Raw genomic sequence first — 25,013 nt, forward strand, 5'->3', positions numbered from 1 at the left:
TAAAAAATGCATATACTTAATCGTCTCTGGCTTGCTTTTATGTCAATGATGCCGAGATCTACTTTTATATTTAATTTAATCTCTGGGAAGGTTTACCTGCAAAGTAGCACCAAACATCACAAGCAGCCTCAAGAATGGACACAGAGTAGCCGTATAACACTTTTCCTTGAGCAGAACAGATCGCTAAATTTGTTCAAAGGGGAAAGTGAGATATAGCACACTCGTATGCATGGTAGCCAGATTGCACAAAATAAGTATATCATTAGGCAGAATATTTCCAATTTGCGCAAGTATAAATCTCAAACTGGGGGTGTTGCATCTCTTGTCTGGCAAACCTGAGCATGTTAAACGCATGTTTAGACGCGTTAGATCCCAATGCAAGTTAACTGAAATATCCATCCATCCATCCATCCATCCATCCATCTTCGACCGCTTATCCGAAGTCGGGTCGTGGGGGCAGCTGCTCCAGCAGGGGGCCCCAAACTTCCCTATCCCGAGCCACATTAACCAGCTCTGACTGGGGAACCCCGAGGCATTCCCAGGCCAGTGTGGAGATGAAATCTCTCCACCTAATCCTGGGTCTTCCCCGAGGCCTCCTCCCAGCTGGACGTGCTTGAAACACCTCCCTAGGGAGGCGGCCAGGGGGCACCCTTACCAGATGCCCAAACCACCTCAACTGACTCCTTTCGACGCAAAGGAGCAGCGGCTCTACTCCGAGCTCCTCACGGATAACTGCGCTCCTCACCCTATCTCTAAGGGAGAAGCCCACCACCCTTCTGAGCATTTAAATGTAACTAAATCTTGCTTATTAGGAATCATATTTCAAATGTCAATACTGGCTGGCAAGTCTGGAAACAGTCCCACTAGTGAAATATCTACATGTTTATATAAAATAGCATGCCACCATTTTGGCCGCTTGTACTCACGACCTAGTTCTTTCGGTCATGACCCAGCCTTCATGACCATAGGTGAGGGTAGGAACAAAAATTGACCGGTAGATCGAGAGCTTTGCCTTTCAGCTCAGCTCTCTTTTCGTGACAACAGTGCGATAGAGCAAGTGCAATACCGCCCCCGCTGCCCCGATTCTCTGGCCAACCTCCCACTCCATTGTCCCCTCACTCGTGAACAAGACCCCGAGGTACTTGAACTCCTCACTTGGGGCAATACCTCCTTCCCTACCTGGAGTACGCACTCCATCGGTTTCCTGCTGAGAACCATGGCCTCAGATATAGAGGTGCTAATCCTCATCCCAGCTGCTTCACACTCGACTGCCAAGCGATCCAGTGAGAGCTGAAGGTCACGGACCGATGATGTCATGAAGACAACATCTTTTGCAAAAAGAAGCGATGAGATCCCCAGCCCACCGAACCGCACACCTTCCCCACCCCGACTATGCTTCGATATCCTGTCCATGAATATCACAAACAGGATTGGTGACAAAGCACAGCATTGGCGGAGACCAACCCCCACATGGAATGAACTCGACTTCGTGCAGAGGACCTGGACACAGCTCTCGCTTTGGACGTACAGGGATTGGATCGCCCTAAGAAGGGACCCCCCCACCCCGTACTCCCGCAGCACCTCCCACAGTCTCTCCCGGGGGACCCAGTCATACGCCTTCTCCAGATCCACAAAACACCCGAACCCTCCTCTCCAGCACCTTGGAGTAAACTTTACCAGGGAGGCTGAGAAGTGTGATACCCCTGTAGTTGGCACACACTCTCTGATCCCCCTTTTTGAAGAGGGGAACCACCACCCTGTTCTGCCACTCCTTAGGCACTGTCCCAGATTTCCACGCAATGTTGAAGAGGCGTGTCCTGAAATATCCAATGAAAAATAAAAACGTTTTTATGATAAATGAGCCGCAGGCCACATTAATCCATGTGGTGGGCCTGATCTGGCCCGTAGGCCGTATGTTGCCCATATCCGGTCCAGGATATGGTCGGTGGGGTCCAACATTTATATTTTTTCAGGGGGTAAGAATTCCCTAGTTATGGCCCTGGTTGTGATTAACAATAATTTTGCTCATAATAGTTAATATCATTGCAAGGAAGAAGACAAAACCTAAATGCACCCACCTGCCACGGTGTGCTACGAATCAGTACAGCACTTTCTAATAAAAAAATAAATGACCAAATATACGCAAACGTAACTACCTACTTTCTATAAAAAAATTATGGTATTAATAAATATAATGTGACTTTAGCAATTAAGTTGTATCATTGTTTGGATTAGGTGGCTCGTCCACCTGCTGATTTGTTCATCACTGAAGTTAGTTAGAGCTACTTTCTGTGAAAAAGATTGACAACTCAATCAGGTTTTCAAGCAGGAAAAATTCCAGACTCTAAATAAATAAACAAACTACAGCATCACAGTACATGTGGAGAAATGTTGTGTTGTAAGGCTTTACAATGCAGATTTCAGATGTAAAATTAGTAATTTAATGGCTGTTTACTCATTGAAATGTGATTTCCTATTAACACTGTACATTTTCCTGCTTGATTTGACTGCGCCAGCAATTGTTCACACTCAAAGTCAAAAGCTCACCTTACACACATACAGTAGACTTATTGCAAAATATTGGTCTCATTTCAAAACTAAACCCAAATAAAAAAACTAGATTACAATAATTCATAAATAATATTGTATGTTGATAATCTTGCGATAAACACTAGATGGCAGCAAGTACTGGGAAAAGGGCATTTTAAACTTTCCCCTTCTCACAATACAAAGATCTGAAATGCAGGTGGTGCAACGTGCAACTGAGCACTCACTCTGTGACATTGTCTATTTTGTGATCCCATGCACCTCCCCCACTGTTTTGTGAAATATCTCGGCCTCTGTGTGGACTAGAATCTTAGGGTACTTTCACAATAGCACTTTTGGTGCACACCAGAGTTCGAATTACGTCAAAGTTCGGTTCGTTTGGGTTGTGTGAACGCTGTTTTCTGAACTCGAGTGCGCACCTACAAATGGCACCCGAGTCCACTTGAAACAGTGGTCTGGGGTATGGTTCATGTGAACTCCGGTACAGTTCGCTGCTGATATGAACGCAATCATACCAATACATGGAAGTGATGCCTTATTGTATAATTTGCATCTTTGCAGGCTCCCGATTGTAATTATTATGGTTGAATGAATTTCTCATACCAGCTTGTGTCCAAATAAATCACCTTCAGAGAGCAGCTCACATTCTTCACTCTTGCAACGCATCCACTGGCTCATGGCAGACAAACGCTAATATTATTCACATCATTGCACATTCAATGCATCCGTAGCAGTCAAACATAATTGTCATTTTGTACTTTGTATAGTTTTGGTGGTAAATTCAAAGAGATGAATACTTCAATAACACAGTGAAGCTGATGTCTTCTTGAGTTGTTGCCTAGTCACATAGTAAACAGCTGCTGCTTGTACTCTGTTTTAATCGGACCATGTTTTGGACCCAACAAATATGATATGAACAGAGACCAGACTCTGGTTCAGTCCAGGCAATCAACCAAGTGTGAAAGCACCCTTAATCTTGGTGGGAAAGATGAGATCCTCATAGATGATGTACAGTATACTTCATCAATATTCATGGACATGCTTTGACAAAGATTAGCTTATTATTCTTTTTCTGCTGGACTGCATATTTTGTTCTGGACATATGAGATATAACATTGGATTATTTACCCAAAGACAGACAAGAATGAGTTTGTGGATATTTGGGGCTAGCAGAAGCAGTGATGGGAGCAGAAATTAGACATTTTTTTTGTTGTCTGACAGAGATCATATAAAAAAAAGTTTTTGATAATCATGTGGCAACAACATAAACTGCACAGTCACATTCCTAAGAATGAGAGCTTCTATTGATGTATGATGTATGACTATTGATAACTAAAATTTGCAGGTTTTGTTATTTTATGTAACATAAATTCAAAAATTATGGAGACTTTTTAAATGTTCGGATTCTAAGAGTTCAAATGGTTCAAAAAGCCACATACAGTGCATCCGGAAAGTATTCACAGCGCTTCACTTTTTCCACAATGTGTTATGTTACAGCCTTATTCCAAAATGGATTCAATTCATTATTTTCCTCAAAATTCTACAAACAATACCCCATAATGACAACATGAAATTTGTTTGAAATCTTTGCAAATGTATAAAAAAATAAATAAATAAATAAATAAAAAACGAAATAAATCACATGTACATTTACATTAGATTTATGCATTTGGCAGACGTTAAGTGCCTTGCTCAAGGACACAATGGTGGTGGCTGTGGGGATCGAACCAGCAACCTTCTGATTAACAGTTATGTGCTTTAGCCCACTACACCACCACCACTCCATGTACATAAGTATTCACTCTCAAAATTGAGCTCAGGTGCATCCTGTTTCCACTGATCATTCTTGAGATGTTTCTACAACTTGATTGGCGTCCATAAATTCAGTTGATTGGACATGATTTGGAAAGGCACACGACTGTCTATATAAGGTCCCACAGTGCATGTCAGAGTACAAACCAAGCCATGAAGTCCAAGGAATTGTCTGTAGACCTCCGAGACAGGATTGTATTGAGGCACAGATCTGGGGAAGGGTACAGAAAAATGTCTGCAGCATTGAAGGTCCCAATGAGCACAGTGGCATCCATCATCCGTAAATGAAAGAAGTTTGGAACCACCAGGACTCTTCCTAGAGCTGGCCGCCTGGCCAAACTGAGCGATCAGGGGAGAAGTACCTTAGTCAGGGAGGTGACCAAGAACCCGATGTTCACTCTGACAGAGCTCCAGCGTTTCTCTGTGGAGAGAGGAAAACCTTCCAGAAGAACAACCATCTCTGCAGCACTCCACCAATCAGGCCTGTATGGTAGAGTTGCCAGACGGAAGCCACTCCTCTGTAAAAGGCACATGACAGCCTGCCTGGAGTTTGCCAAAAGGCACCCGAAGGACTCTCAGACCATGAGAAACTAAATTCTCTGGTCTCATGAAACAAAGATTGAACTCTTTGGCCTGAATGGCAAGCGTCATGTCTGGAGGAAACCAGGCACCGCTCATCACCTGGCCAATACCATCCCTACAGTGAAGCATGGTGGTGGCAGCATCATGCTGTGGGAATGTTTTTCAGTGGCAGGAACTGGGAGACTAGTCAGGATCAAGGGAAAGATGAATGCAGCAATGTACAGAGACATTATTGACGAAAACCTGCTCCAGAGTGCTCTGGACCTCAGACTGGGGCGAAGGTTAATCTTCCAACAGGACAACCCAAGCATACAGCCAAGATAACAAAGGAGTGGCTACGGGACAACTCTGTGAATGTCTTTAGTGGCCCAGCCAGAACCCAGACTTGAACCCGATTGAACATCTCTGGAGAGATCTGAAAATGACTGTGTACCGACGCTCCCCATCCAACCTGATGGAGCTTGAGAGGTCCTGCAAAGAAGAATGGGAGAAACCGCCCAAAAATAGGTGTGCCAAGCATCATACACAAAAAGATTTGAGGCTGTAATTGGTGCCAAAGGTGCTTCAACAAAATATTGAGCAAAGGCAGTGAATACTTGTGTACATGTGATTTTTTTTTTTTCTTTTCGTTTTTGACTTTTATAAATTTGCCAGGATTTCAAACAAACTTCTTTCACGTTGTCATTATGGGGTATTATTTGTAGAATTTTGAGGAAAATAATTAATTTAATACATTTTGGAATAAGGCTAACGTAACAAAATGTGGAAAAAGTGAAGCGCTGTGAATGTTTTCGGATGCGCTGTATGACTATTTATGTATCCAAGTACTACATTTTAAACGTAAACGTATTACCGTGCTCTCTGAGTTTAAACTGCAGAACACAAATTACGATTTTTAGAAGAATTTTAGCTCTGTAGGTCCATACAATGCAAGTGAATGGGTTGCCAAAAAGTTTAAGCTCCAAAATTCACATAGAGAGAGAATAAAAGTGGTTATTAATACAATTATTATTTAATAATTTTTAAACACGATTAAGAATTGTATTTTATCTAAATTACACAATGATGATTCATCGACTTTATAGACATTACAGTTTTATCATCTGTTAATGCTGATCTTCTGTAAAGCTGCTTTGAAACGATGTGTGTTGTGAAAGGCGCTATACAAATAAAGTTGACTTGACTTGAAGTAATCCATATGACACCAGTGGTTAAATCCATGTGTTCAGACATGATATGATAGGTGTGGGGAGAAACAGATTTAAGTTTTTTTTTTTTTTTATAGTAAATTCTCCTCCCTTCCCAGTAGGGGGTAATATGCACAAATAATGTGAATCACCAAAAACAGGAGAATGTGAAAGTGAAGTGGAGATTGACTGAGCAGGGATAGTAAAATTTAATTTATAGTAAAAAAGGATTTAAATATTGAACTGTTTCTCACCCACACCTATCATATTGCTACAGAATGTACGGATTAAACCACTAGAGTCATCTGGAGTAGGCCTACTTTTATGTTGCCCTTATGTGGATTTTGGAGCTTCAAAATGTTGGCACCCATTAGAAATTATTCTAATGAGAAATTATTCTAAAAACATTTGTTTGTGTTCAGCAGAAGAAAGGAAGTCATACACATCTGGAATTGCATGAGAGCGAGTGTACATTTTAACTTTTGGGTGAACTAACCCTTTAAGGATACCCACTCAAATGTTTGGAATACCAGTGTGGTGGAGCAGTGGCTTCAAAATGATGTCAGCAAACCAGTTCTATGTTATTCTATATATTAGTGGGAATTTCACTATTATTTATCCTGTCTGCTTCTGTTTTTATTTTGTGTGTCACTTTCTACAGGGCACGTTCTCCAGGTTTGACTTCAGCTTGTCGAAATGTTTTCTGCCAGAGGAGAGGAGTGTACTGACTCTGTACTGCTGCAGCACTCTGATCATCACACTGATAACACTCACACAGTTCCGTCTGTTCACAAGAGCATTGCAGCTGACAAATAGCATACTGGGAAAGCACAAGACTTTGTGACCACTGGTGTAGCTACTACATTGTCACATAACCCTGTTCCCCTAACAACCAATCGCTTACTGGCCTCATATGAACCGCTAACATCAGAGTCTGTCTGGAGGGATAACGTTAACGCCAAAGCTTTCAAAACAACAGCAGCTCAAAAAATAAAACCAGATTGCTCTCACAAAGCTACTGTAAAACACCCGATGCAACAATGAGACATGCATTCTGTTGATGGGCATCCCATATCATGCTGCTGCTTACAACCACTTTTTTTTTTCTTGTCTAATAAAATATGTTACAAATGTCATATTTGTGAATTGATCACTATCATTTAATTTGTTTATATTTAAAAACTCCAGCTTCATAATTTTCTTTGTTCGTCTAAAATAAAATGATGTCCAAATAACATATGCGTGACTTTATTGCTATGAATTTTATTTGTCGCTTTGTAGCTCTCCCCTGCTTTAACAAATGTACAGTTGTGACGCAGTGACATAAGATATTAAAAACAAAATGTACTAGTCATTAGTAATTTTTCTGGCAGTAAACCATAGTAGAGACATAGGGACAATACACAAGCCATTTCCGTCATTTTCATCCATCCAAATATGCATGTTTTGCTGGAAAAAAAGATGACCAAATGGTTCATTCTGTTTTCAAATTTACCAAAAATTTGGACCTAACTGGAAATAATCAAATCTGAATATATACTTGTAATTCTAAATAAATAAATATAAATCAGATTTTATAGTATATAGCCCCTGGAAACAAATAGCTAAATGTTAAAAACTATTTACTAAACAATACTAATTATCAATTGCGTGAGATCTATACATTTGTTTAATTTAATTTGGCCCACACACCCAAAAGTTTCTGGCTTCGCTACAATTTGTGACCCTGAGTACAGTTTTTTCACTGAATGATCCACCACAGCTCATCTGCTGAGCTTCAGTGATTTTACTGGTTAAATGGACTGGTCACTAAGGCTTTCATTCTTAATTCTAAATCAACACTCAACAATAAGGCCAGTGTGTGAGATACTATATATGCCATTTCTTTCTATAAATGTGTGTGAAATTATTGGTATGTTGGAGTTACAGTACATACATATATATATTTCTTTTCTGGCACATTTTCTTTTCTGACACATAAAAATCAACTGTGGTGGGGCCACCCAGCTAGCAGAAAAAAAGAAGAGCACTGCAAATAATTTTTTCAGACTTTGTAAATGTGACATTTTTAAAACTACAAATATTAGAAAAATAAATAATTTTAACAGCAACTTGCTATTGAAGTCATGATTACCACATCAATCCCAGTTCAATAGACACACTTCTTTTATATGCATTTTATTTGTAAAATGTCTTCCTACATTCGCCATTCTAAACAAAGACAAAGGTCTTCTAATGTGCCTCTTTAATAAAATAAACATTAAGAAAATAAAAAAGAAATCTTAAAATCCTTGAAGGCCAGAAACAAGTTTTTTTCTTCACTATCACTTGTAATTTTAGTTTCTGAAACAAGTTTAAACATGTAGCTGCAGATGAGAGTAAAGCCAATCTATTTTGCAGCCAATCACAGTTTGAAGTCACATCACATACCAATCACAGCACCTGTAGGGGGCGTCACAAAGCTAAAATAGCAGTTGGATTGGTTTACTTCAAGGATCAACATTAACAATTTATGGGGTCTTGCAATGAACAGGGTCCCCATAGTCATTGAAATTTAAAACTATATATTACATTAGCTGTTGTTTGTGAGTGCAATGTCTATAAAATGATTTTTTAATGTTTTTTATTTACTCATCCATTTATTACAGGACACTGGAAAAGTCATGGTAATGTATTGGTCAAAAGGTGCGGGAATCTTGTATGACCTCTGTCCATGGATTTAAGTGCATGTAGTTGCATAATCAGGCAGTTGTAACACAACTGAAGAATTTTTAAGAATCTTCACGCAGCTCTTTTCCACACAACAACAGATCATAAAGAACATATCTCTCTAGCTCCAAAAAGGACAGAAATCTCCAGAACAGTATCATAAAACCAGTCCATACGACTCTAAAACCAGTCTAAAAACCAATCCATAAGCACTATATTCCAAGTTATACAACAGCTTAGAGTGAGGAACACAGATATTTAAGTTGTTTTTCAATAGAAAACTTTTTCAAGGAGTTTCGTGTCTAACCTGTGCTCAGGTACGGAATTAAAAATGGAGCATTACATAGTTACTACACACACAATTACCAATGCCATTGTGGTATCAATAACTGGGTTTCCATCCATATATGTTTATGCAAATTTTGGTATATCACATAAAAATGGAGATGGAAACACCAAGATGTGCAAAAAAGACTTGTACGCTAGCTAGAGATGCCCAAACTAGGGCCCACGGGCCAACTTTGATGACCTTTGGTTTGGCCCGCTTTGGCATATAACGAGAGGAAAAAACTGAAAATATTTGTTTTCTTATATATATATATATATATATATATATATATAGAAAACAAATATTTTCAGTTTTTTCAGTATATATATATATATATATGCTATTGATGCAGCTTTTCATTGCATTCATTTAGCAGATTGCAGAGTAGGATTTCATTATACAAAAAAAAAAAAAGAAAGAGGGGAACCAGCGCAGCTTTTTGCCTGAAATTCGGCTAATAATTCCTGCAATTTCCACGTTCATAATGTGGGAAATTCCTGCACACTTTTATTCACATTACAGTGCAGCTGCGAATTAGTAAAGTATAGATACAGGTGAACATATCAAATCAATAAACTTGTTTTTGTATCAAACTAATTCCAGAAGCTGCGCAAAGTCTTACTTTCTCTCTCGTGCCGCTGTCAGCAGTGTCAGAAGTGCTGTCGCATAGTTACTGGATCTTAAGATGTTACACATGTATAAACCTGTTAATTGGACATGAAAATGGCATTATACCACGTCTCCGTAAGAAAACTATATCGTTCCTGTTTATAAACTGTTAACGTTGCAAGCCTTTCATATCTTGGTGCCCCTCATTAGTCATAATGCAGCACATTTGCAAGAAAGGCAGAAATAGCAAAAATGCTTTGCGTAATGTTCCATCGCTTGTTCTACGGAGACTCAGGGCAACAAAAATTATATCTGGATGTGTTAAATGGCCTTGATGTTAAATTAGTGATACAATATTAATATTAAAACGTTATTAATGATACAATAATAATATTACAGAACTTTAACCACTTTTGATGTATGAATCATATCTCTGAATAATGTTCATTGTTTTATTAAATTGGCTTGGAGTTGCTACATTTTTTTTTTTATAAGCTCCTAATTCCAAATCTGGAGAAATGCTGTCATCTACTCTGTGTCGGTGTATTTGTTTTGTAGCCAAAAAGTTTGGAAATATGTGAATGAGATACATTTTTCAGTAACAATGCACATAATGCAATGTAGTTTCAATTTTTTTAATTATTGAAACATGCCATTTATTAATTGTTTAAATTGAAGTATTTGACATAAAAGGATGGAGTCCAAAAAAATTGTAAAGGCAAAAAAATGACTTTAACTGCAAGATAAATTTATATAAGGGTGTTGATGGATTAAAGGGACATTTACTCACCCTCATGCCATCTCAGATGTATATGACTTTCTTCTGCAGAACACAAAGATTTTTAGGAGAATATTTAAGCTTTTGGTGCATACAATGCCAAACGTTTGATGCTCCAAAAAGCTCAAAGGCATCATAAAAATAATCCATATGACTCCTGAAGATATGGATTAAAACACTGAAGTGAAATGATAGGTTTTGGTGAAAAACAGATCAATATTTAAGTAATTTTTTTGCTAGAAATTATTCTCCCTTCCCAGTAAGGGGCAATATGCATGAATAATGTGAAAGTGATCTGTTTCTCACCCACACCTATCATATTGCTTCTGAAGACATCGATGGGAGCCTTATGGATTACTTTTACGCTGACTTTTTTATTTTTGGAGCGTCAAAATGTATGCACCCTTTCACTTGGAATGTATGGACCAAAAGAGCTGAGATATTCTTCTAAAAATCTTAATTTGCGTTCAGCAGATGAAAGGAAGTCATACATATCTGGGATGGCGTAATTTTCATTTTTGGGTGATCTATTCCTTAAAGCCAATGTACACACATGCACAAACCAAGCAACCTCATCTCATTCATTTTAAATGAGACCTAGCGACTTCTGGTGACACAAGGGACAGCGACCTTTAGCGACTTGATGTGGACATGTCCGGCGACTTCAGAAATGTTCAACTTTATGCAAATATATGTACAAGTATATATTCTTTTACCACAACAGTACACATTGATAACTGTAAACTGTTGTCGAATGGAAAAGAACTGTGTGAACATTATTCAAAAATTACTTCTATTGTTTCCCACAAAATAAATTACTGCATACAGGTTGGAATGACATGAAATATTCCTTTAACTGCTGGTAACAGCCCCAAAGGTGTATGGTGTATGACAGTATAGACACACTAAAGCTGTGAGTATACACTATCAGTGCTTACATTCACAATGCCTGCACAGTCAGCACGCTCTCAGGGCAGCCAGTAAGGAACCACTAGCCTTGCTAGTCATTCCTTCTTAGCTATGCATACAAAAGTGTATTTATGCATACAATCTCACTAAACATGTATGTATTCATATAGGGACACGTATTATTATGAATAATTGTACATACAGGTGAAGTCAGAAGTTTACATACACTTAGATTAAAGTCATTAAAACACATTTTTTAACCACTCCACTGATTCAATATTAGCAAACTATAGTTATATACTATAGCCATTTAGGACATCTACTTTGTCAGTAAAGAATTGTTGGAAAAATTACCCGTGTCATGTACAGATTGTTTCACTTTTAATTGACTCTAATTCCAGGGGCCTGGATAGCTCAGCAAGTATTGACGCTGACTACCACCCCTGGAGTCGAAAGTTTGAATCCAGGGCATGCTGAGTGATTCCAGCCACGTCTCCTAAGCAACCAAATTGGCCCCGTTACTAGGGAGGGTAAAGTCACATGGGGTAACCTCCTCATGGTCACGATTAAGGGTGGTGGCTCAGCTATTAAGGCCCTGGGTTACTAACCGAAAGGTCAGGGGTTCAAGCCCCAGCATCTGCTCCAGGGGCGCTGTTTAATGGCTGACCCTGCGCTCTGTGCAGTTGGGATATGCGAAAACATATGTGTCTTACATAAGTGTCTTACAGTTGGGATATGCGAAAACAACTGCATTTCATTGGCTCTGTACCCGTACTCTGCACAATAACAATAAAGTTGAATCTTAATTTTAATCAACAAAGCTTGTGCTTGCAAATATGGGTTCAGGTTAAATGAGTAAAATGTACTTTAAATATGCCCATATTACAAAATCACCATCTTATAATGATTTCTGAAGGATCATGTGACACTGAAGACTGCAGTACTGGGGCTGGTTGCATAAACATAGCCATTAACTTAAGACTGCATCTAACAATTAGTTTGACTAGCTAAAGACGCCCTAGAAAGAATGTTGCATAAAACAAGCTCACAGTTGTCTTTAGTAAGACAGTATAATTTGCATTGCATTGTGGGAAAAATAAGACACTGAACAGCTTAAAAAAATGGTCGACAGTGGACGCTCAATACATTTTTTATTCGCTGAGAATATTTGCTTATTAGAGGACTACAATGCTTCAAAATGTATTTTAATGAACGCATTTAGTGATTTAACCCAAATAATTAAAAACACAACATTCTGTTACCATTTTTGAAGTCAAAGTCTTCAACCAAGTCTCAACTCATGCCCCTTTCAGCCCCCACTGGCTCAGCTGACAGTTATTTTCAATGGCAAAATGGAATGTAAACAAAAGTTAGCCTGAGGTGTGCTGTCTTACATTTTGGTCTTTAATTAGACTGATCTAAGTTTTTTTTGCAACTGACTGAAAAAATTAAGACCAACATTTTAGATGACTAACTAGTAAGACTACTCTAAAACAGTTTTATGCAACCAGCCCCTGATGCTGAAAATTCAGCTTTGATCACAAATTGCATTTTACAATATAATTAAATAGAAAACTGTTCTTTTAAATTGTAAAAATAGTTCAAAATATCAATGTTGTTTCTGTATTTGGATCAAATAAATCCAGTCTTGGTGAGCAGAAGAGACTTCTTTTAATGGTAGTGTAGGTCTAAAATTAAGAAAAGTCTTTTTGTAAAGAAAATGTATAGTCAGATTATTTCTTTTAACTTAAAACTTGATTTTGATCATTAAGTCTCCTCATATTCATTCTCTTTCTGTCACATTCCTCATTGATAGGCCCAGGGGAAGGGTCTTTTGTCTCCTCAGGTGTGAATTACAATCAATATTCATGATAATTCACGCCACCTCGCATATGACCTTTCAAACACTAAAAGTGTCTTAGAAAAGTTCAATTACTATATTGTTTTTTATAAATGAGTGATCAGGATGGTTTTCACATAATTTTGTAGCAAAAACTCTAGGCTACAAGATCCAATTCTCAAAAGTCTTGTGGACAAATGTTAGTATGTGTTATATGGTTTATTTAAAAAACCATGCATAAACATTATTTTCTCAAAAATACAAACCTGTACACACATGTTGCTCACATATTATTGTAGCCCAGTTTGTGCTGAATACAGTGTTATCAGACTTTAGCCATTAATGTGTTTTTAAGCAACTGAAAAAAGTACAAATGTAAAGGCATGTCAAAACTTCTCCAGGGCCCAAAACACCCTCAGACCCCAGAGGGTTAAAGGCAATGCTACCAAATACTAGCAAAGAGTATGTAAACTTCTGACCCACTGGGAATGTGATGAAAGAAATAAAAGCTGAAATAAATCTTTCTTATCATTCTTAAAATAAAGTTGTGACCTAACTAACTGACCTAAGACGGGGAATGTTTTCTACGATTAAATGTCAGGAATTGTGAAAACTGAGCTTAAATGTATTTGGCTATGGTGTATGTATATAATTTTAGAATGTTTTTTCCATCTTTTTATAAATGTATATGTACACAAAAAAAAAATGCAGATGTATGACATGTGATCTACATGCACATGTACAGTATGCACACACGCATGAGGACACACATATCTACACATTTTTACCGGCACGGCCCTGTGTACAGTCTTTATATACACTGTGCCTAAAAATGCATCCTACCTGAAATAACAGCAGGTTTTTAACATTTGAAAAGATTTTAAAGAATTTTAAAGATGTCCACTCAACAAAAATGGAAATTCAAAGAAAAATAAAGACATACTGTTTCTGAAAAAAGTGGTTAATTTTGCATATTGTATACAATATTTTTTGCCTAAATGTTCTTCATTTTGTAGTAAAAGACTTTTTTACAGATAGAGCCATAATCAAAGGCACAAAGAGAATCTACATGTTAAAATCTTTCATTCTTGAAGTTTTTACAAAAAAAGATTTTGCAGTTCTTCAGAAGATCAAGTGAACTTGTATAACCTTTAACAAAATCCCTAAAAATATAGATTATATATCTATATATCTATATTGATCTATATCTATGTATATAGTTAGGAGTACCGCCACAAATAGCTAGTCCATGCTAAATGACGCATAGTACAACAAATCCCATAAGCCCCTGCTCCTCCACTTTGCCCTGTGCTCTTTATTTGGTTACAAACTCTAATCTAGCCCTGAAGTCCTTTTTCCACACTTTGCAGAAAAAAAAAAATGGGGACAAGACCTCGTGAATTTGGCACCCCATATAATTAAATAATCACCAAAATTATTAAATTCTCAAAATCGAATTTGTGCTGATTTGTGCAGCAAAAATGAATGTTTGTGCTGGTTTGGTGTTTGAGATATTATACATTCTTTTTTGGGTGGTGTGACATCACTCTCCAGTGAAGGAATGTGACAAAGTACTGAATATTTACTCCCAAAAACAAGTCTTGTGCTATATAAAGAGTGTTTAACAGTTGGTTTCATGTCTCTAGGTCATACAGTCATTGAGTTTAATTGAATTACAATATTAGAAACATTTACATTACTATATTTGAAAACATATAGAATGTAAATTCCACAAACAGAGCCTTGTGTCATGAAAGGGATATTTTTAAGAACATTTAATATTTGTTGTGACGTCATAATATCAAATGGTTAAATTGTTTAATTGATTTATAGGGCTAATAAAATTGATATGAAAAAAATATATATAAAAAGTTTTTTTATTCAGCTTTGTGCTAGGCAAAGAAAACCTATTCATGCATGTCCAGGTTGGTTTGGCTTGAAAATGTGATTTTTGTGGAGAGTTTAATGGGTATTGTCGCGAATATCAAACGAATGTCAAATATAAAACGTCATGGTTACTGTTGTAACCTCCGTTACCCGATGGAAGGAACGAGACGTTGTGTCGATTGTAGTGTTCTGAGAGCCTCGCATACCTCTTAACTTGAGAAAAGGCCAATGTCAAATTGGTAGGCAGAATTTACATGTCCCGTCCCCGCACATATGGGTATAAAGGGGAGCGGGCTTGCATCTGTCAGACAGGTTTTCACTGAGGAGCAGAGAATAAGGTTACGGCGCATTACAGTGGTAGGGATAGTGACGTGGCAAGGGGAACACAACGTCTCGTTCCTTCCATCGGGGAACGGAGGTTACAACAGTAACCATGACGTTCCCCTTCGGTCACTCACGCGACATTGTGTCGATTGTAGTGACACAAGGGGTCCCACTTCAAAACGCCAAGCACTAACCCGTGTTACTTGACTGCTGAGCCAGGTGCAAGCAAGCTGTTGCATGCTAGAAACAGCTTAGTCGGCTGCACGTAACCCTCCCCAACACCCCCAATAAAAGGTGTCATATACCGCTCTTAGGTTCCCAGTACCCGTACGGAAACAGGCGACTTGGATGGGAGCCAGCCGGCCAGCCGCAGCCTTTTCTCTCTCTATGTTTCTCGTCATAGAGTTAAAAAGCGGCTGGGGCTATCTTAATGCTATAGATGCGTTGGGGAAGTTGTCCTTTTCCATTCCTTTTCTTTCACAGGAAAAAGGCCCTGCGGAGACCACAACCTGCCCAGACTGGGGGGAGGTAACTTGTGGCTAATACACACGGGGGTTGTCAAGCCACCCGTGGACATGGTGCGGTGGTAGATCCTGCCTGACAAGGGAGGAGTTGCTACAGACAAGGCGAATAGGGGACAGCGAGGACTGCCCAAGGGAGACACGGATCCTGCCAGCAGGGGGACCGTACAGCGGAAAATACATCACAGGGAGTTGCCTGAAGCAGGAACTATGCCTGTGGAGCCCAAGCTCAACACGGGGCACTCGACTCGTGGTGGGTCTGGCGGCAAATTCCACCACTGAATTCGCAGGCCAGAGGGCTAGGGAGGAAGAGCATGCAGGAAGTGAGAGCTTAATTGCTAACCTGGGAAAGAAGGCGCACTGGATCAAGTTGGTGAAGGGCGCAAGGTGTAGAGTGCTTCTTGTAGAGTGTGCTCGAACCCGCAAGGGGGGGGGGCACGGCCTGGGTGTGATAAGCTAGGGGATAGCATCAACAACACAATGAGCTAACCTCTGTTTGTAAACGGCGTTCCCTTTCTGCTGTCCACCAAAGAAGACAAAGAGCTGCTCTGAGCATCTAGAGCTCTGCGTGCGGTCCACATGGGTACGCAAAGCACGTACCGGACACAGCAACAAAGAGGCTTGGTCTGCCTCCTCCTGGGGCAGCTTCGCTTGCAGGTTCATGATCTAAACCCTGAAGGGAGTTGTAGGAACCTTGGGCACGTAGCCCGGTAGCAGTCTTAGGATGAGGTGAGCATCTGCCGGACCGAACTCTAGGCAAGTGTCGCTGACAGAGTATGCTTGCAGGTCAAGAGTACCTCTTGATGGAAGCGAGCACGATCAGGAGGGCCGTGTTCAAGGAGAGGGCTTTGAGCTCGACTGAATCAAGCGGCTCGAAGGGGGGTCTCTGAAGGCCTGAGGGGACCACTGAGAGATCCCAGGAGGGGAACAGGCTTGCCCAGGAAGGGTACAACCTCCAGGTGCTTCTTAAGGAACCTGATAATCAAGTCGAGCTTACCAAGGGACTTGCCGTCCAATGCGTCGTGGTGGGCTGCGGTAGCAGCAACACACCCCTTCAATGCAGCGGCAAAATCATCATCCAATTACGGGGGCTCAAAGGAGAATGCCGGCTGGCCGCGATGCGAGCCGCACTCATCCCAAGCTCAGACGGAAGCAAGCAAGCGTGCCGGGGGGTTCGTGGGGATTTACCCAGTTAAACCGAGCCCGTCGTCATCCCTGAATCACCTTCATCGCCAGCCGGGTCGTCCTCAATCCCTGTAGGAAGAAGGAATGACGCGGGGGGTGGCTGATGTGGCTTTCTCTTGTGAGAAAAGAAAGCCACGACCGCAATGTTGCCATGGCTATGTTCTCGCGCTGAGAACATGAACCATTCATAAAATGCTGCCTGCATGTGATCGCAGCCAAGACACGCAAGGCAGCTTTTATGACCATCAGAAGTGGAGAGAAATCGACCGCATCCAGGAACTACACAGAGGCGGAAGGGCATTGTGAAAAAGACGCGTCCTGAAAAGGACATTCAAACGCCTGCTGTGTATTGCTCTTTTATGAGTGGAAACTCAAACTCTTTTAGAGAAATAAACTCTTTTAGGAAGAGAAACATTCTTTCAGCCAATGAAAGCACTGTCGAAGCACCCAGGGGTGTGGACTGCACAGGGTGCAGCGAGGCGAAAGCCGCTGGAATGCGCTGTAAATCCAACAGCAGTGTTTATCACCAGTAGAGGTGAGGCGGAACAGTGGTGAACTAAGCTTTGCTGTTTCAGTTTCAAAGAAAAAATCTGTCTGACAGTTGCCCGCTCCCCCCGGGGGCGGGACTTGCAAATTCTGTCTGCCAACTTGACATTAGCCTTTTCTCAAGTTCAGAGGTACGCGAGGCTCTCAGAAGAGACCCCTTGTCACTACAATCAACACAACTTCGAGTGAATGACAGAAGGGGAACTAACTTTACCGCACTCACAAATACAGGGCATATATGATTCGAATTTGAAGCTTGAAGTTACTGCCAATGATCAAACTGTCAATTGAAAAAAAATAAAATAAATCAATGACGGCAACTTTAAGATGTGAGAGTGACATCACTGCCTTGAATGAAATATGTTATATCTAAGGAATGGAAATAGATAAAGTGTTCATTTTAATGGCACAAACTAATGACACCGGTTTGGAGTGATTCAGACAGAATGGCGTCACCGCTCCCGAAAACATTCTTGCTATATATCTAAGGAATGGAAATAGTTACAATGCTTGTTTTAATGGCACAAACCGAGCACAAATGACCAGCACAGGTTTGTATCGATTTGAGCGAGCTGGGGTGGAGAGCGACGTCACACCGCCCAAAATAGAATGCTTAATATCTCAAACACCAAACCAGCACAAATGTTAATTTATGCGGCACAAAGCAGCACAAACGAATGGAATAGTTTTGATGATTATTTAATTATATGGGGTGCCAACTTCACGGAGGTGGGGACAAAGATCTTACTTTTTGGAGAAATGTCTTCTGGTCTAATGAAACAAAAATGGAACTGTTAGGCCATAATGACTACTGTTATGTTTGGAGGAAAAAGGGTGAGCCTTGCAAGTCAAAGAACACCATCCCAACCGTGAAGCATGGGGGTGCAGCATCATGTTGTGGGAGTGTTTTGCTGCAGGAGACACTGGTGCACTTCACAAAATAGATGGCATCATGAGGAAGGAAAATGATGTGGATATATATCTATATCGCTCTACATATTTAGGAGTACCACCACAAACTTGTGCCATCTATGCTAAATGACGCATTGCAAATCCCATAAGCCCCTGCTCCTAAACTTTGCCCTGTGCTCTTTAGTTGGTTACAAACTCTATTCTAGCCCTGAAGTCCTTTTTGCACACATTGCAGAAGAAGAAAAACAAAAAAAGCAATTAAATGCAATAATAAAAATAATGTGTAAGTAATAAATATAGAGGTGCTACAATGAGGAAATTGGATGCAAAGTGCTTTGATTTACCCTTAACCCCTATGTCAAGTACTTCCAAATAACCCTTCATTAGATGGAGGGTAAAGGTCAAAGGTCAGTCTACCCTGACACAAGTCACAGGTTCCCACAGATCAACGTCTAACCTCGACTAAAGAATCCTTTATTGTTATTGTGGTCACACATTATACACACAGTTTTTTGCATATATACAGTGAAATTTATTAGTTTTCACATATCCCAGCTAAGCTGGGGTCAGAGTGCAGGGTCAGCCATGATACAGCGCCCCTGGAGCAGATAGGGTTAAGGGCCTTGCTCAAGGGCCCAACAGCAGCATCTTGGTGGTGCTGGGGCTTGAACCACCGTCCTTCTGGTCAGTAACCCTGAGCCTCAACCACTGAGCTACCACTGCCCCCACAGTGTTCACGGCACAGGTAAAGCCAGCCGATGCAAAAAAAAACAAAGAAAATGACCTGTGAGTGATACGAATGTAAAAACTTGAGTTTAAAAAAATGTTTAACACACACAAACGCATGCACGCACACACCTATCATACAACCCCCTCTCACTTCAGAATATATATATATATATATATATATATATATATATATATATATATGTACTGTATATACTGCATATTATAAATAAAAATAGAAAAACAAGTGAGAAGCAGAAAAGGAGGGACAATGACAACAGTGTCACTCGTCAGTAGTTCTCAAAGAGCCCATGTGATGTGGGACTGTAAAGTGTTGATTGGGGGAGCAAGCAATTCGGGCAGCCAATCACAAGAGCTCATACTGCCGCAGGTGCATCCTCTGAATAATGTCACGACAGTCATTGAACACACGGCGAATGTTTTCTGTGTCCACGGCACAGGTAAAGTGAGGATAGCAGTAGTGTTTGTCTGTGCCACTCGCCGTGCTTATTTTCTGCAAACACACACATAGCCAAAGCAATGTTATGGTGTTATACCAACAATAAGATTCATAAATGGGTAGCTTAAATGAAACTATTCTGCATGCAGCATTTATGATCAATCTAGAGACTAAAATGAATATATTTACTTTTAAAAATGTAACATTTTAAATTAACTAGTGAAGACGTAAAGCAATTAATATAGTAAAAAAAAACTAAACAAAAAACACAAGAAATTGTGGCCAAATACAGTCTCCAAATGTAACACTCGGCTGGCACAAATGCAGTGTTAGGGAAGCTACAGGTACTCTTTTAAAAAAGTAGTTAGCTACACTACAAGCTACTACCCAAAGTAGCTACCTACATTCAAGCTATTTAAAGATGAAAATATTTTAAATATATGACAATCAGTTGATTTTGTTAACCATGGTATTTATTTGTAGTAAAACCATGGTACCTCCAAAATTAATCATGGTTACTGCAGTAATGGATCCATTACAATAGTAAAACCATGGTTGCCATATGGGTTAGTACCCTATGGTAGAACTTAAGTAAAACCATGATTAATTGTACCAAAACCATGGTTTCTGCCCAAAATAAAAATACACTAATAAAAAAGAAAACAGTATAACAGTATAACAGTATAACTGATTTCAAATATAGTGGTACCAGCAGTAGAGATTTTTTTTATTGACATTAAACATTTGAAATTATTCCAGTAAATGCTTTGGCAGCCAAAACACACACACACACACAAAACAAAACAACTAAAAACTATACTGAGACTAGAAAACACAGAGAAAAAAAATACATAAATTAAAACTAAAGGACAAAGTCTAAAAAACTAAACATAGAAATAAAAACGAAATCAAAAATCCAAACCCTGCTCTGTTGTGTGCTTTTTGAACTATTTAAGTGCCTTAACATTGTAAACAGTGAGACTTAAAAAAATACTGAGAGTAAAACAGAAAAGATTTATACCAAGAATTCATCTCGGATGAAAAACTTAGCTCTGGACACTTTGGGGTCTTCTCCTAGGTCAGGGGTCGCTGCGCATACAAAAAGCACAGGCATTATTACAGTACACTATATATGTACATATATATTCAGGGGTGTAGGAATGATTTGAAAGTTAGGGGGTACCTTCAGGAGGCAGTGTATAGCGAGCATACTCTGGGAAATAATCCTCTAGTTTTGATTTTCCTGCCAGGATCTTCTCAGCCAGCATGTCCTGTTTGTTGAGGAACAGAATGACCGAGATGGTCCTTAAAAACCTGTTTGGAAATAGAAAGTGAGACAGTTAGGGCACAGAGCCGTCTCACTGCAGCTGATGTTTCTATTTAGAGCTCTTAATCTTCTGAGCTGTACTCCACATGAACTGCATGACCTGCATTTATTATGCTGGCTTGACATAGTCAACATACTTTTATTGTTAGGGATGCACCAATTGTGCCTAGATTCAGAGCCAAATTAGTTTTTTTCAGCATACACAAAATCATACATTCACTGCTCCTCTAATGAATGAAAGCTTGCTCAGTTCTTGAAGCATGATATTGCAGCAACTGGAGGGTGAGATATTAACAATTCTAAGCACTTGGGAATTTACACTTTTAGATATGCTGTAATTCAGATGAATATGCCAGTTTGTTTTGAAAAAGTGTATGATTTACATAAGGGATGTGCTGAACGACAAATTTCTTTGACTGTTTTCTGAGGTTTCTTACTTTAAACGTCAGTGAAATTTGTGTTTATGCAACCCATTTAAAATACTTAATCTATTCCAACAGCCAAATCTGACACTAAATTCTGTTCTGGTGCATTTATCTGCGACATGCTTGCCTTGCATTATGATCATGTACATTAAATATAGAAAATGGCATGCATTCATTGAATAAACCAGCAAATTGAATAAAGCAAATACAGGCATATTTATTGAAAACAATTACTGGACCAATAAAGCTGGCGTCTCACAAGCCGATTTTTCCAATGAGCGTTATAAAAATAATCACATGCCAGGCAGAGGGAGACAGAGTGTGCATTAGCATTTCTCAGTAGGTGTTAATCACTTGACTGTCGGGACTCCCTTAATGAAGGAATGAAGTTAAAAAAATTCTAATTTGTCAATGGTGCCATCAGGCAGTCAGATATTGCTCAGTAACTACTGCACATCCAGGGATTTAGACGTATCAGACCGCTCATCTGGGTTCTGCAAGCTATCTCTCCTGCTTCTCGGCTCACTTTGCGATCTCTACAAGTAAGCTTATTAGTAAACTAATACATTAATAATGTAAACTCAAATCAATGTTTCATGTGCACGTATTTATTTGGAAAGTAGTCAGATGGTCATTTTCACACAAAAAAACACCAGACCTCCAACACAAACCAGAGGTTGATTCCAGCTGTTAAGCAATTTCTTCTCAAATTACTTAATTTCAACACAATTCAATATTATATGTCCATGTATTTATTTATTTGGTTAGTAGCCATGTAATAAGTCGGATAATGTACAGTCAGTTGGTTGTTATCACAAAATAAACTCCTTCAGGGCAGGGCGTAGCAAGGGTTTGAAAATTAGTGATGTCCACGGTGAGGCATCAAGACTTTTACCAAAATTACACCTACAAATGCAGCATATTCTATACATCAAAATTAAATATAAAAATGTAAATAAAGGACAGAAACCACATTTGTCACATAGAAATGCACATTTGAAAATAAAGCATTGATACAAAATGTACTCATATTAACTACAGAAAAAGAGCAAAAGTTAATTAACAACTAATTTATCTAAGGCTATGTTAATGCCGTTGCATATTAATATTATCCAAAACAATCAATTGTTGTCCTTTTGCCAGACTCTTAATTCTTTAAAAGTGTACTCAGTAATTATTTCTCCTTTAAAAAAGTTTTACTCTTGAAGAAGTTAATTATACTTTTGAAACATATGTATAAAATCATGACCACTCACATGAGACAAGAACTGTAGTCATATCAGTAACCTTATAAAAGCTACTTATATACTATATAGGGCAGGGGCACCCTCATGGTGGCTGCCATTTTAGAATCACATGACCAGCTTAATACTACTGGCTTAATCTCAGTAACCGTCTTGTAATTGGACACTTTCACTCATTGATTAATCATGGTTGATTGTGAATAGTGAATTTCTAAATGAGCATCTGTAACTGAAAACTGCTGATTTTGAATGATGCTGCATTCACACCACTAGGTGTCAAGATGACATGAACAAAGAGTTACTGAGTGTAGCTACCTTTAATTCACCTTTTTCAATTAAAGTTAATTAGAACTAAACATATTTACAAAGGGGAAAAAGTCATAACTTCATACTTAATTCATGAGTGTCCAGGCTTTAAAGCTTTTTGTTAAATTCAGCTTTATATGTACCTTTACGACAATTTACCATTGTTCGTGCATAGTATCCAGAGTTTAACTATGGTATTAGTAAAATCATGTTAATCACAGGTTAAAAAAAAAGATCACCATGGTTAGATGTAATTATTGTTTGTAATTAATAGCCTTTGCAATGATCTTCAGCCTCAGATGAAATTTGGGCAGTGTCTGAAATTTTGTATCATAGCTGTATAGTGCGACAGCTTTTACGGCGGCCAGATGAGATATTCCGCTCCTCTCTCACACCCCGAAAGAAACCTGCTCCACGTTTGCCCCACCATAGCAACATTTGTGACCAGTTATCACTCTACTCAAACTCTTTCAGTGTTTTTTCTTCTTTCATTTTATATCAAATGTTTTAATAAATAAATAAGCAGAAAATACTTGGAGAAAAGTGTAACACGTCAACAATATGAAAGCATTATACTCTGAATTAAATAAATACAGAGCTTAGGCTACAAAATGAAAATAAGTAAACGATTACATTTTCTCATTTTTTTCTTTACATTTATCATGCATTTACTTTATAACGTTATTTTAATTACTACTTTACTTTAAATATCTGTAAAGTTATTTAATTAAGATTCACACCACTCCAATTTTATATATAAATAAATAAATAAAATAGAAAGATTGAACAATTTATGCTGGTAAGTATTTATGAGATGTTTTAATCCAAATCAGCAAATACAGATGGATACAATTATAGAAATCTATGTCATGTTTGTGCATCATCCATAGGAAATTACAAGCGTGATATATTGTCAGCCTTTATGAATTTTCAAAATTTTGCATGGCCGATAGATTACTGATCTAAAAGAGGAGAAAGACGTACTATAACCCACCTTTTTGTTTTCTCCAATGTGAACGGAGAAGTTTGTAATTTTTCGTGCCACAAAGTTTTTATTTCCACAATGAATATTTCCGCTACCTCCCGCACTCACGTTCATTCTCAACATCTGTCATTTTCTGTATTTGTGATCAAGCTGTCTTATTATAGGCTTATTTGACAAAATCCATCTTTCTTGTAAATGTTAGCCTATGCTCGTGACGGAGTGGTATTGGAGCAACAGAATTTTCTAACTTTCAGAGAGAAAAAATTGCTCCTCCGTGGTGGGTACATTTCGCAGTTTCGCTTCTATTCCGCAACACTCCGTAACTTGAGTGACGTTACCTGATCGGGACGTTTGGGACCACAGTCAGCTAAGATGGATATCGTACAGTCTGACAAGCAACAATTGTAAAGGACCACAGTGTGCACCTGCCTTTAAGTGTCTCGTATCTGATGGGTTAATAACTGAGAATTCGGTGTCAAATTCAAATGGGTCGCACACGACTCACACTGTGACTTCGGAACAGCACGGCGCATGCGCAGAGCAGGTTCATCAGTGAGACTGGCCCGCTTTTACTCTGTTCTGCCCAGCATAATTGCACTGTGCAGCTTCAGGTAGCACTATTTTATTACACTCTTGTAGTATTTGCGGACACTAAAGGATCCATCTAACTATCCAAACTAAATTATACATGCATGCAGACACTCAAAAGAGTCAACCGCTTTTTATTTTATTCAGTTGTACATAGCATCAAAATGTCTTTTTGAATATGAAAAAATTACTGAGGTCCAGACCTCGGTGGCCTTATAGCTGGTGAATTTATAGATTATCCTTTACATTGCGCTTTTCTAACACTACTCTCAAAGC

General features: G+C 39.0%; 2 protein-coding genes across 3 annotated transcripts in view; one reads left to right on the forward strand and one right to left on the reverse strand.

The window, feature by feature from the left end:
- Positions 1-8,197, forward strand: part of mppe1 (metallophosphoesterase 1) — an 86,539-nt gene extending 78,342 nt beyond the window's left edge. Inside the window, exon 9 of the mRNA XM_052114894.1 lies at positions 6,790-8,197. Within this exon, the coding sequence (XP_051970854.1) occupies positions 6,790-6,972 (183 nt within the window). The 3' untranslated portion in view covers positions 6,973-8,197. The remainder of the gene's footprint in view (positions 1-6,789) is intronic.
- Positions 8,198-19,131: 10,934 nt separating this feature from the next.
- The window catches only part of LOC127634741 (guanine nucleotide-binding protein G(olf) subunit alpha-like), a 173,412-nt gene continuing 167,530 nt past the window's right edge, over positions 19,132-25,013 (reverse strand). Inside the window, exons 10-13 of one of the 2 annotated variants that reach the window (XM_052114418.1) lie at positions 21,046-21,176; positions 20,884-20,951; positions 19,786-19,916; positions 19,132-19,395 (exon numbers count right to left, since the gene is read on the reverse strand). In XM_052114418.1, the coding sequence (XP_051970378.1) occupies positions 19,362-19,395; positions 19,786-19,916; positions 20,884-20,951; positions 21,046-21,176 (364 nt within the window). In that variant the 3' untranslated portion in view covers positions 19,132-19,361. Of the gene's footprint in view, positions 19,917-20,883; positions 20,952-21,045; positions 21,177-25,013 lie in introns of both variants that reach the window. The other variant, XM_052114420.1, reaches the window with a different exon arrangement.

Source organism: Xyrauchen texanus, chromosome 42 (genome assembly GCF_025860055.1).
Source record: "Xyrauchen texanus isolate HMW12.3.18 chromosome 42, RBS_HiC_50CHRs, whole genome shotgun sequence".
Taxonomy (NCBI): Eukaryota; Metazoa; Chordata; class Actinopteri; order Cypriniformes; family Catostomidae; genus Xyrauchen; species Xyrauchen texanus.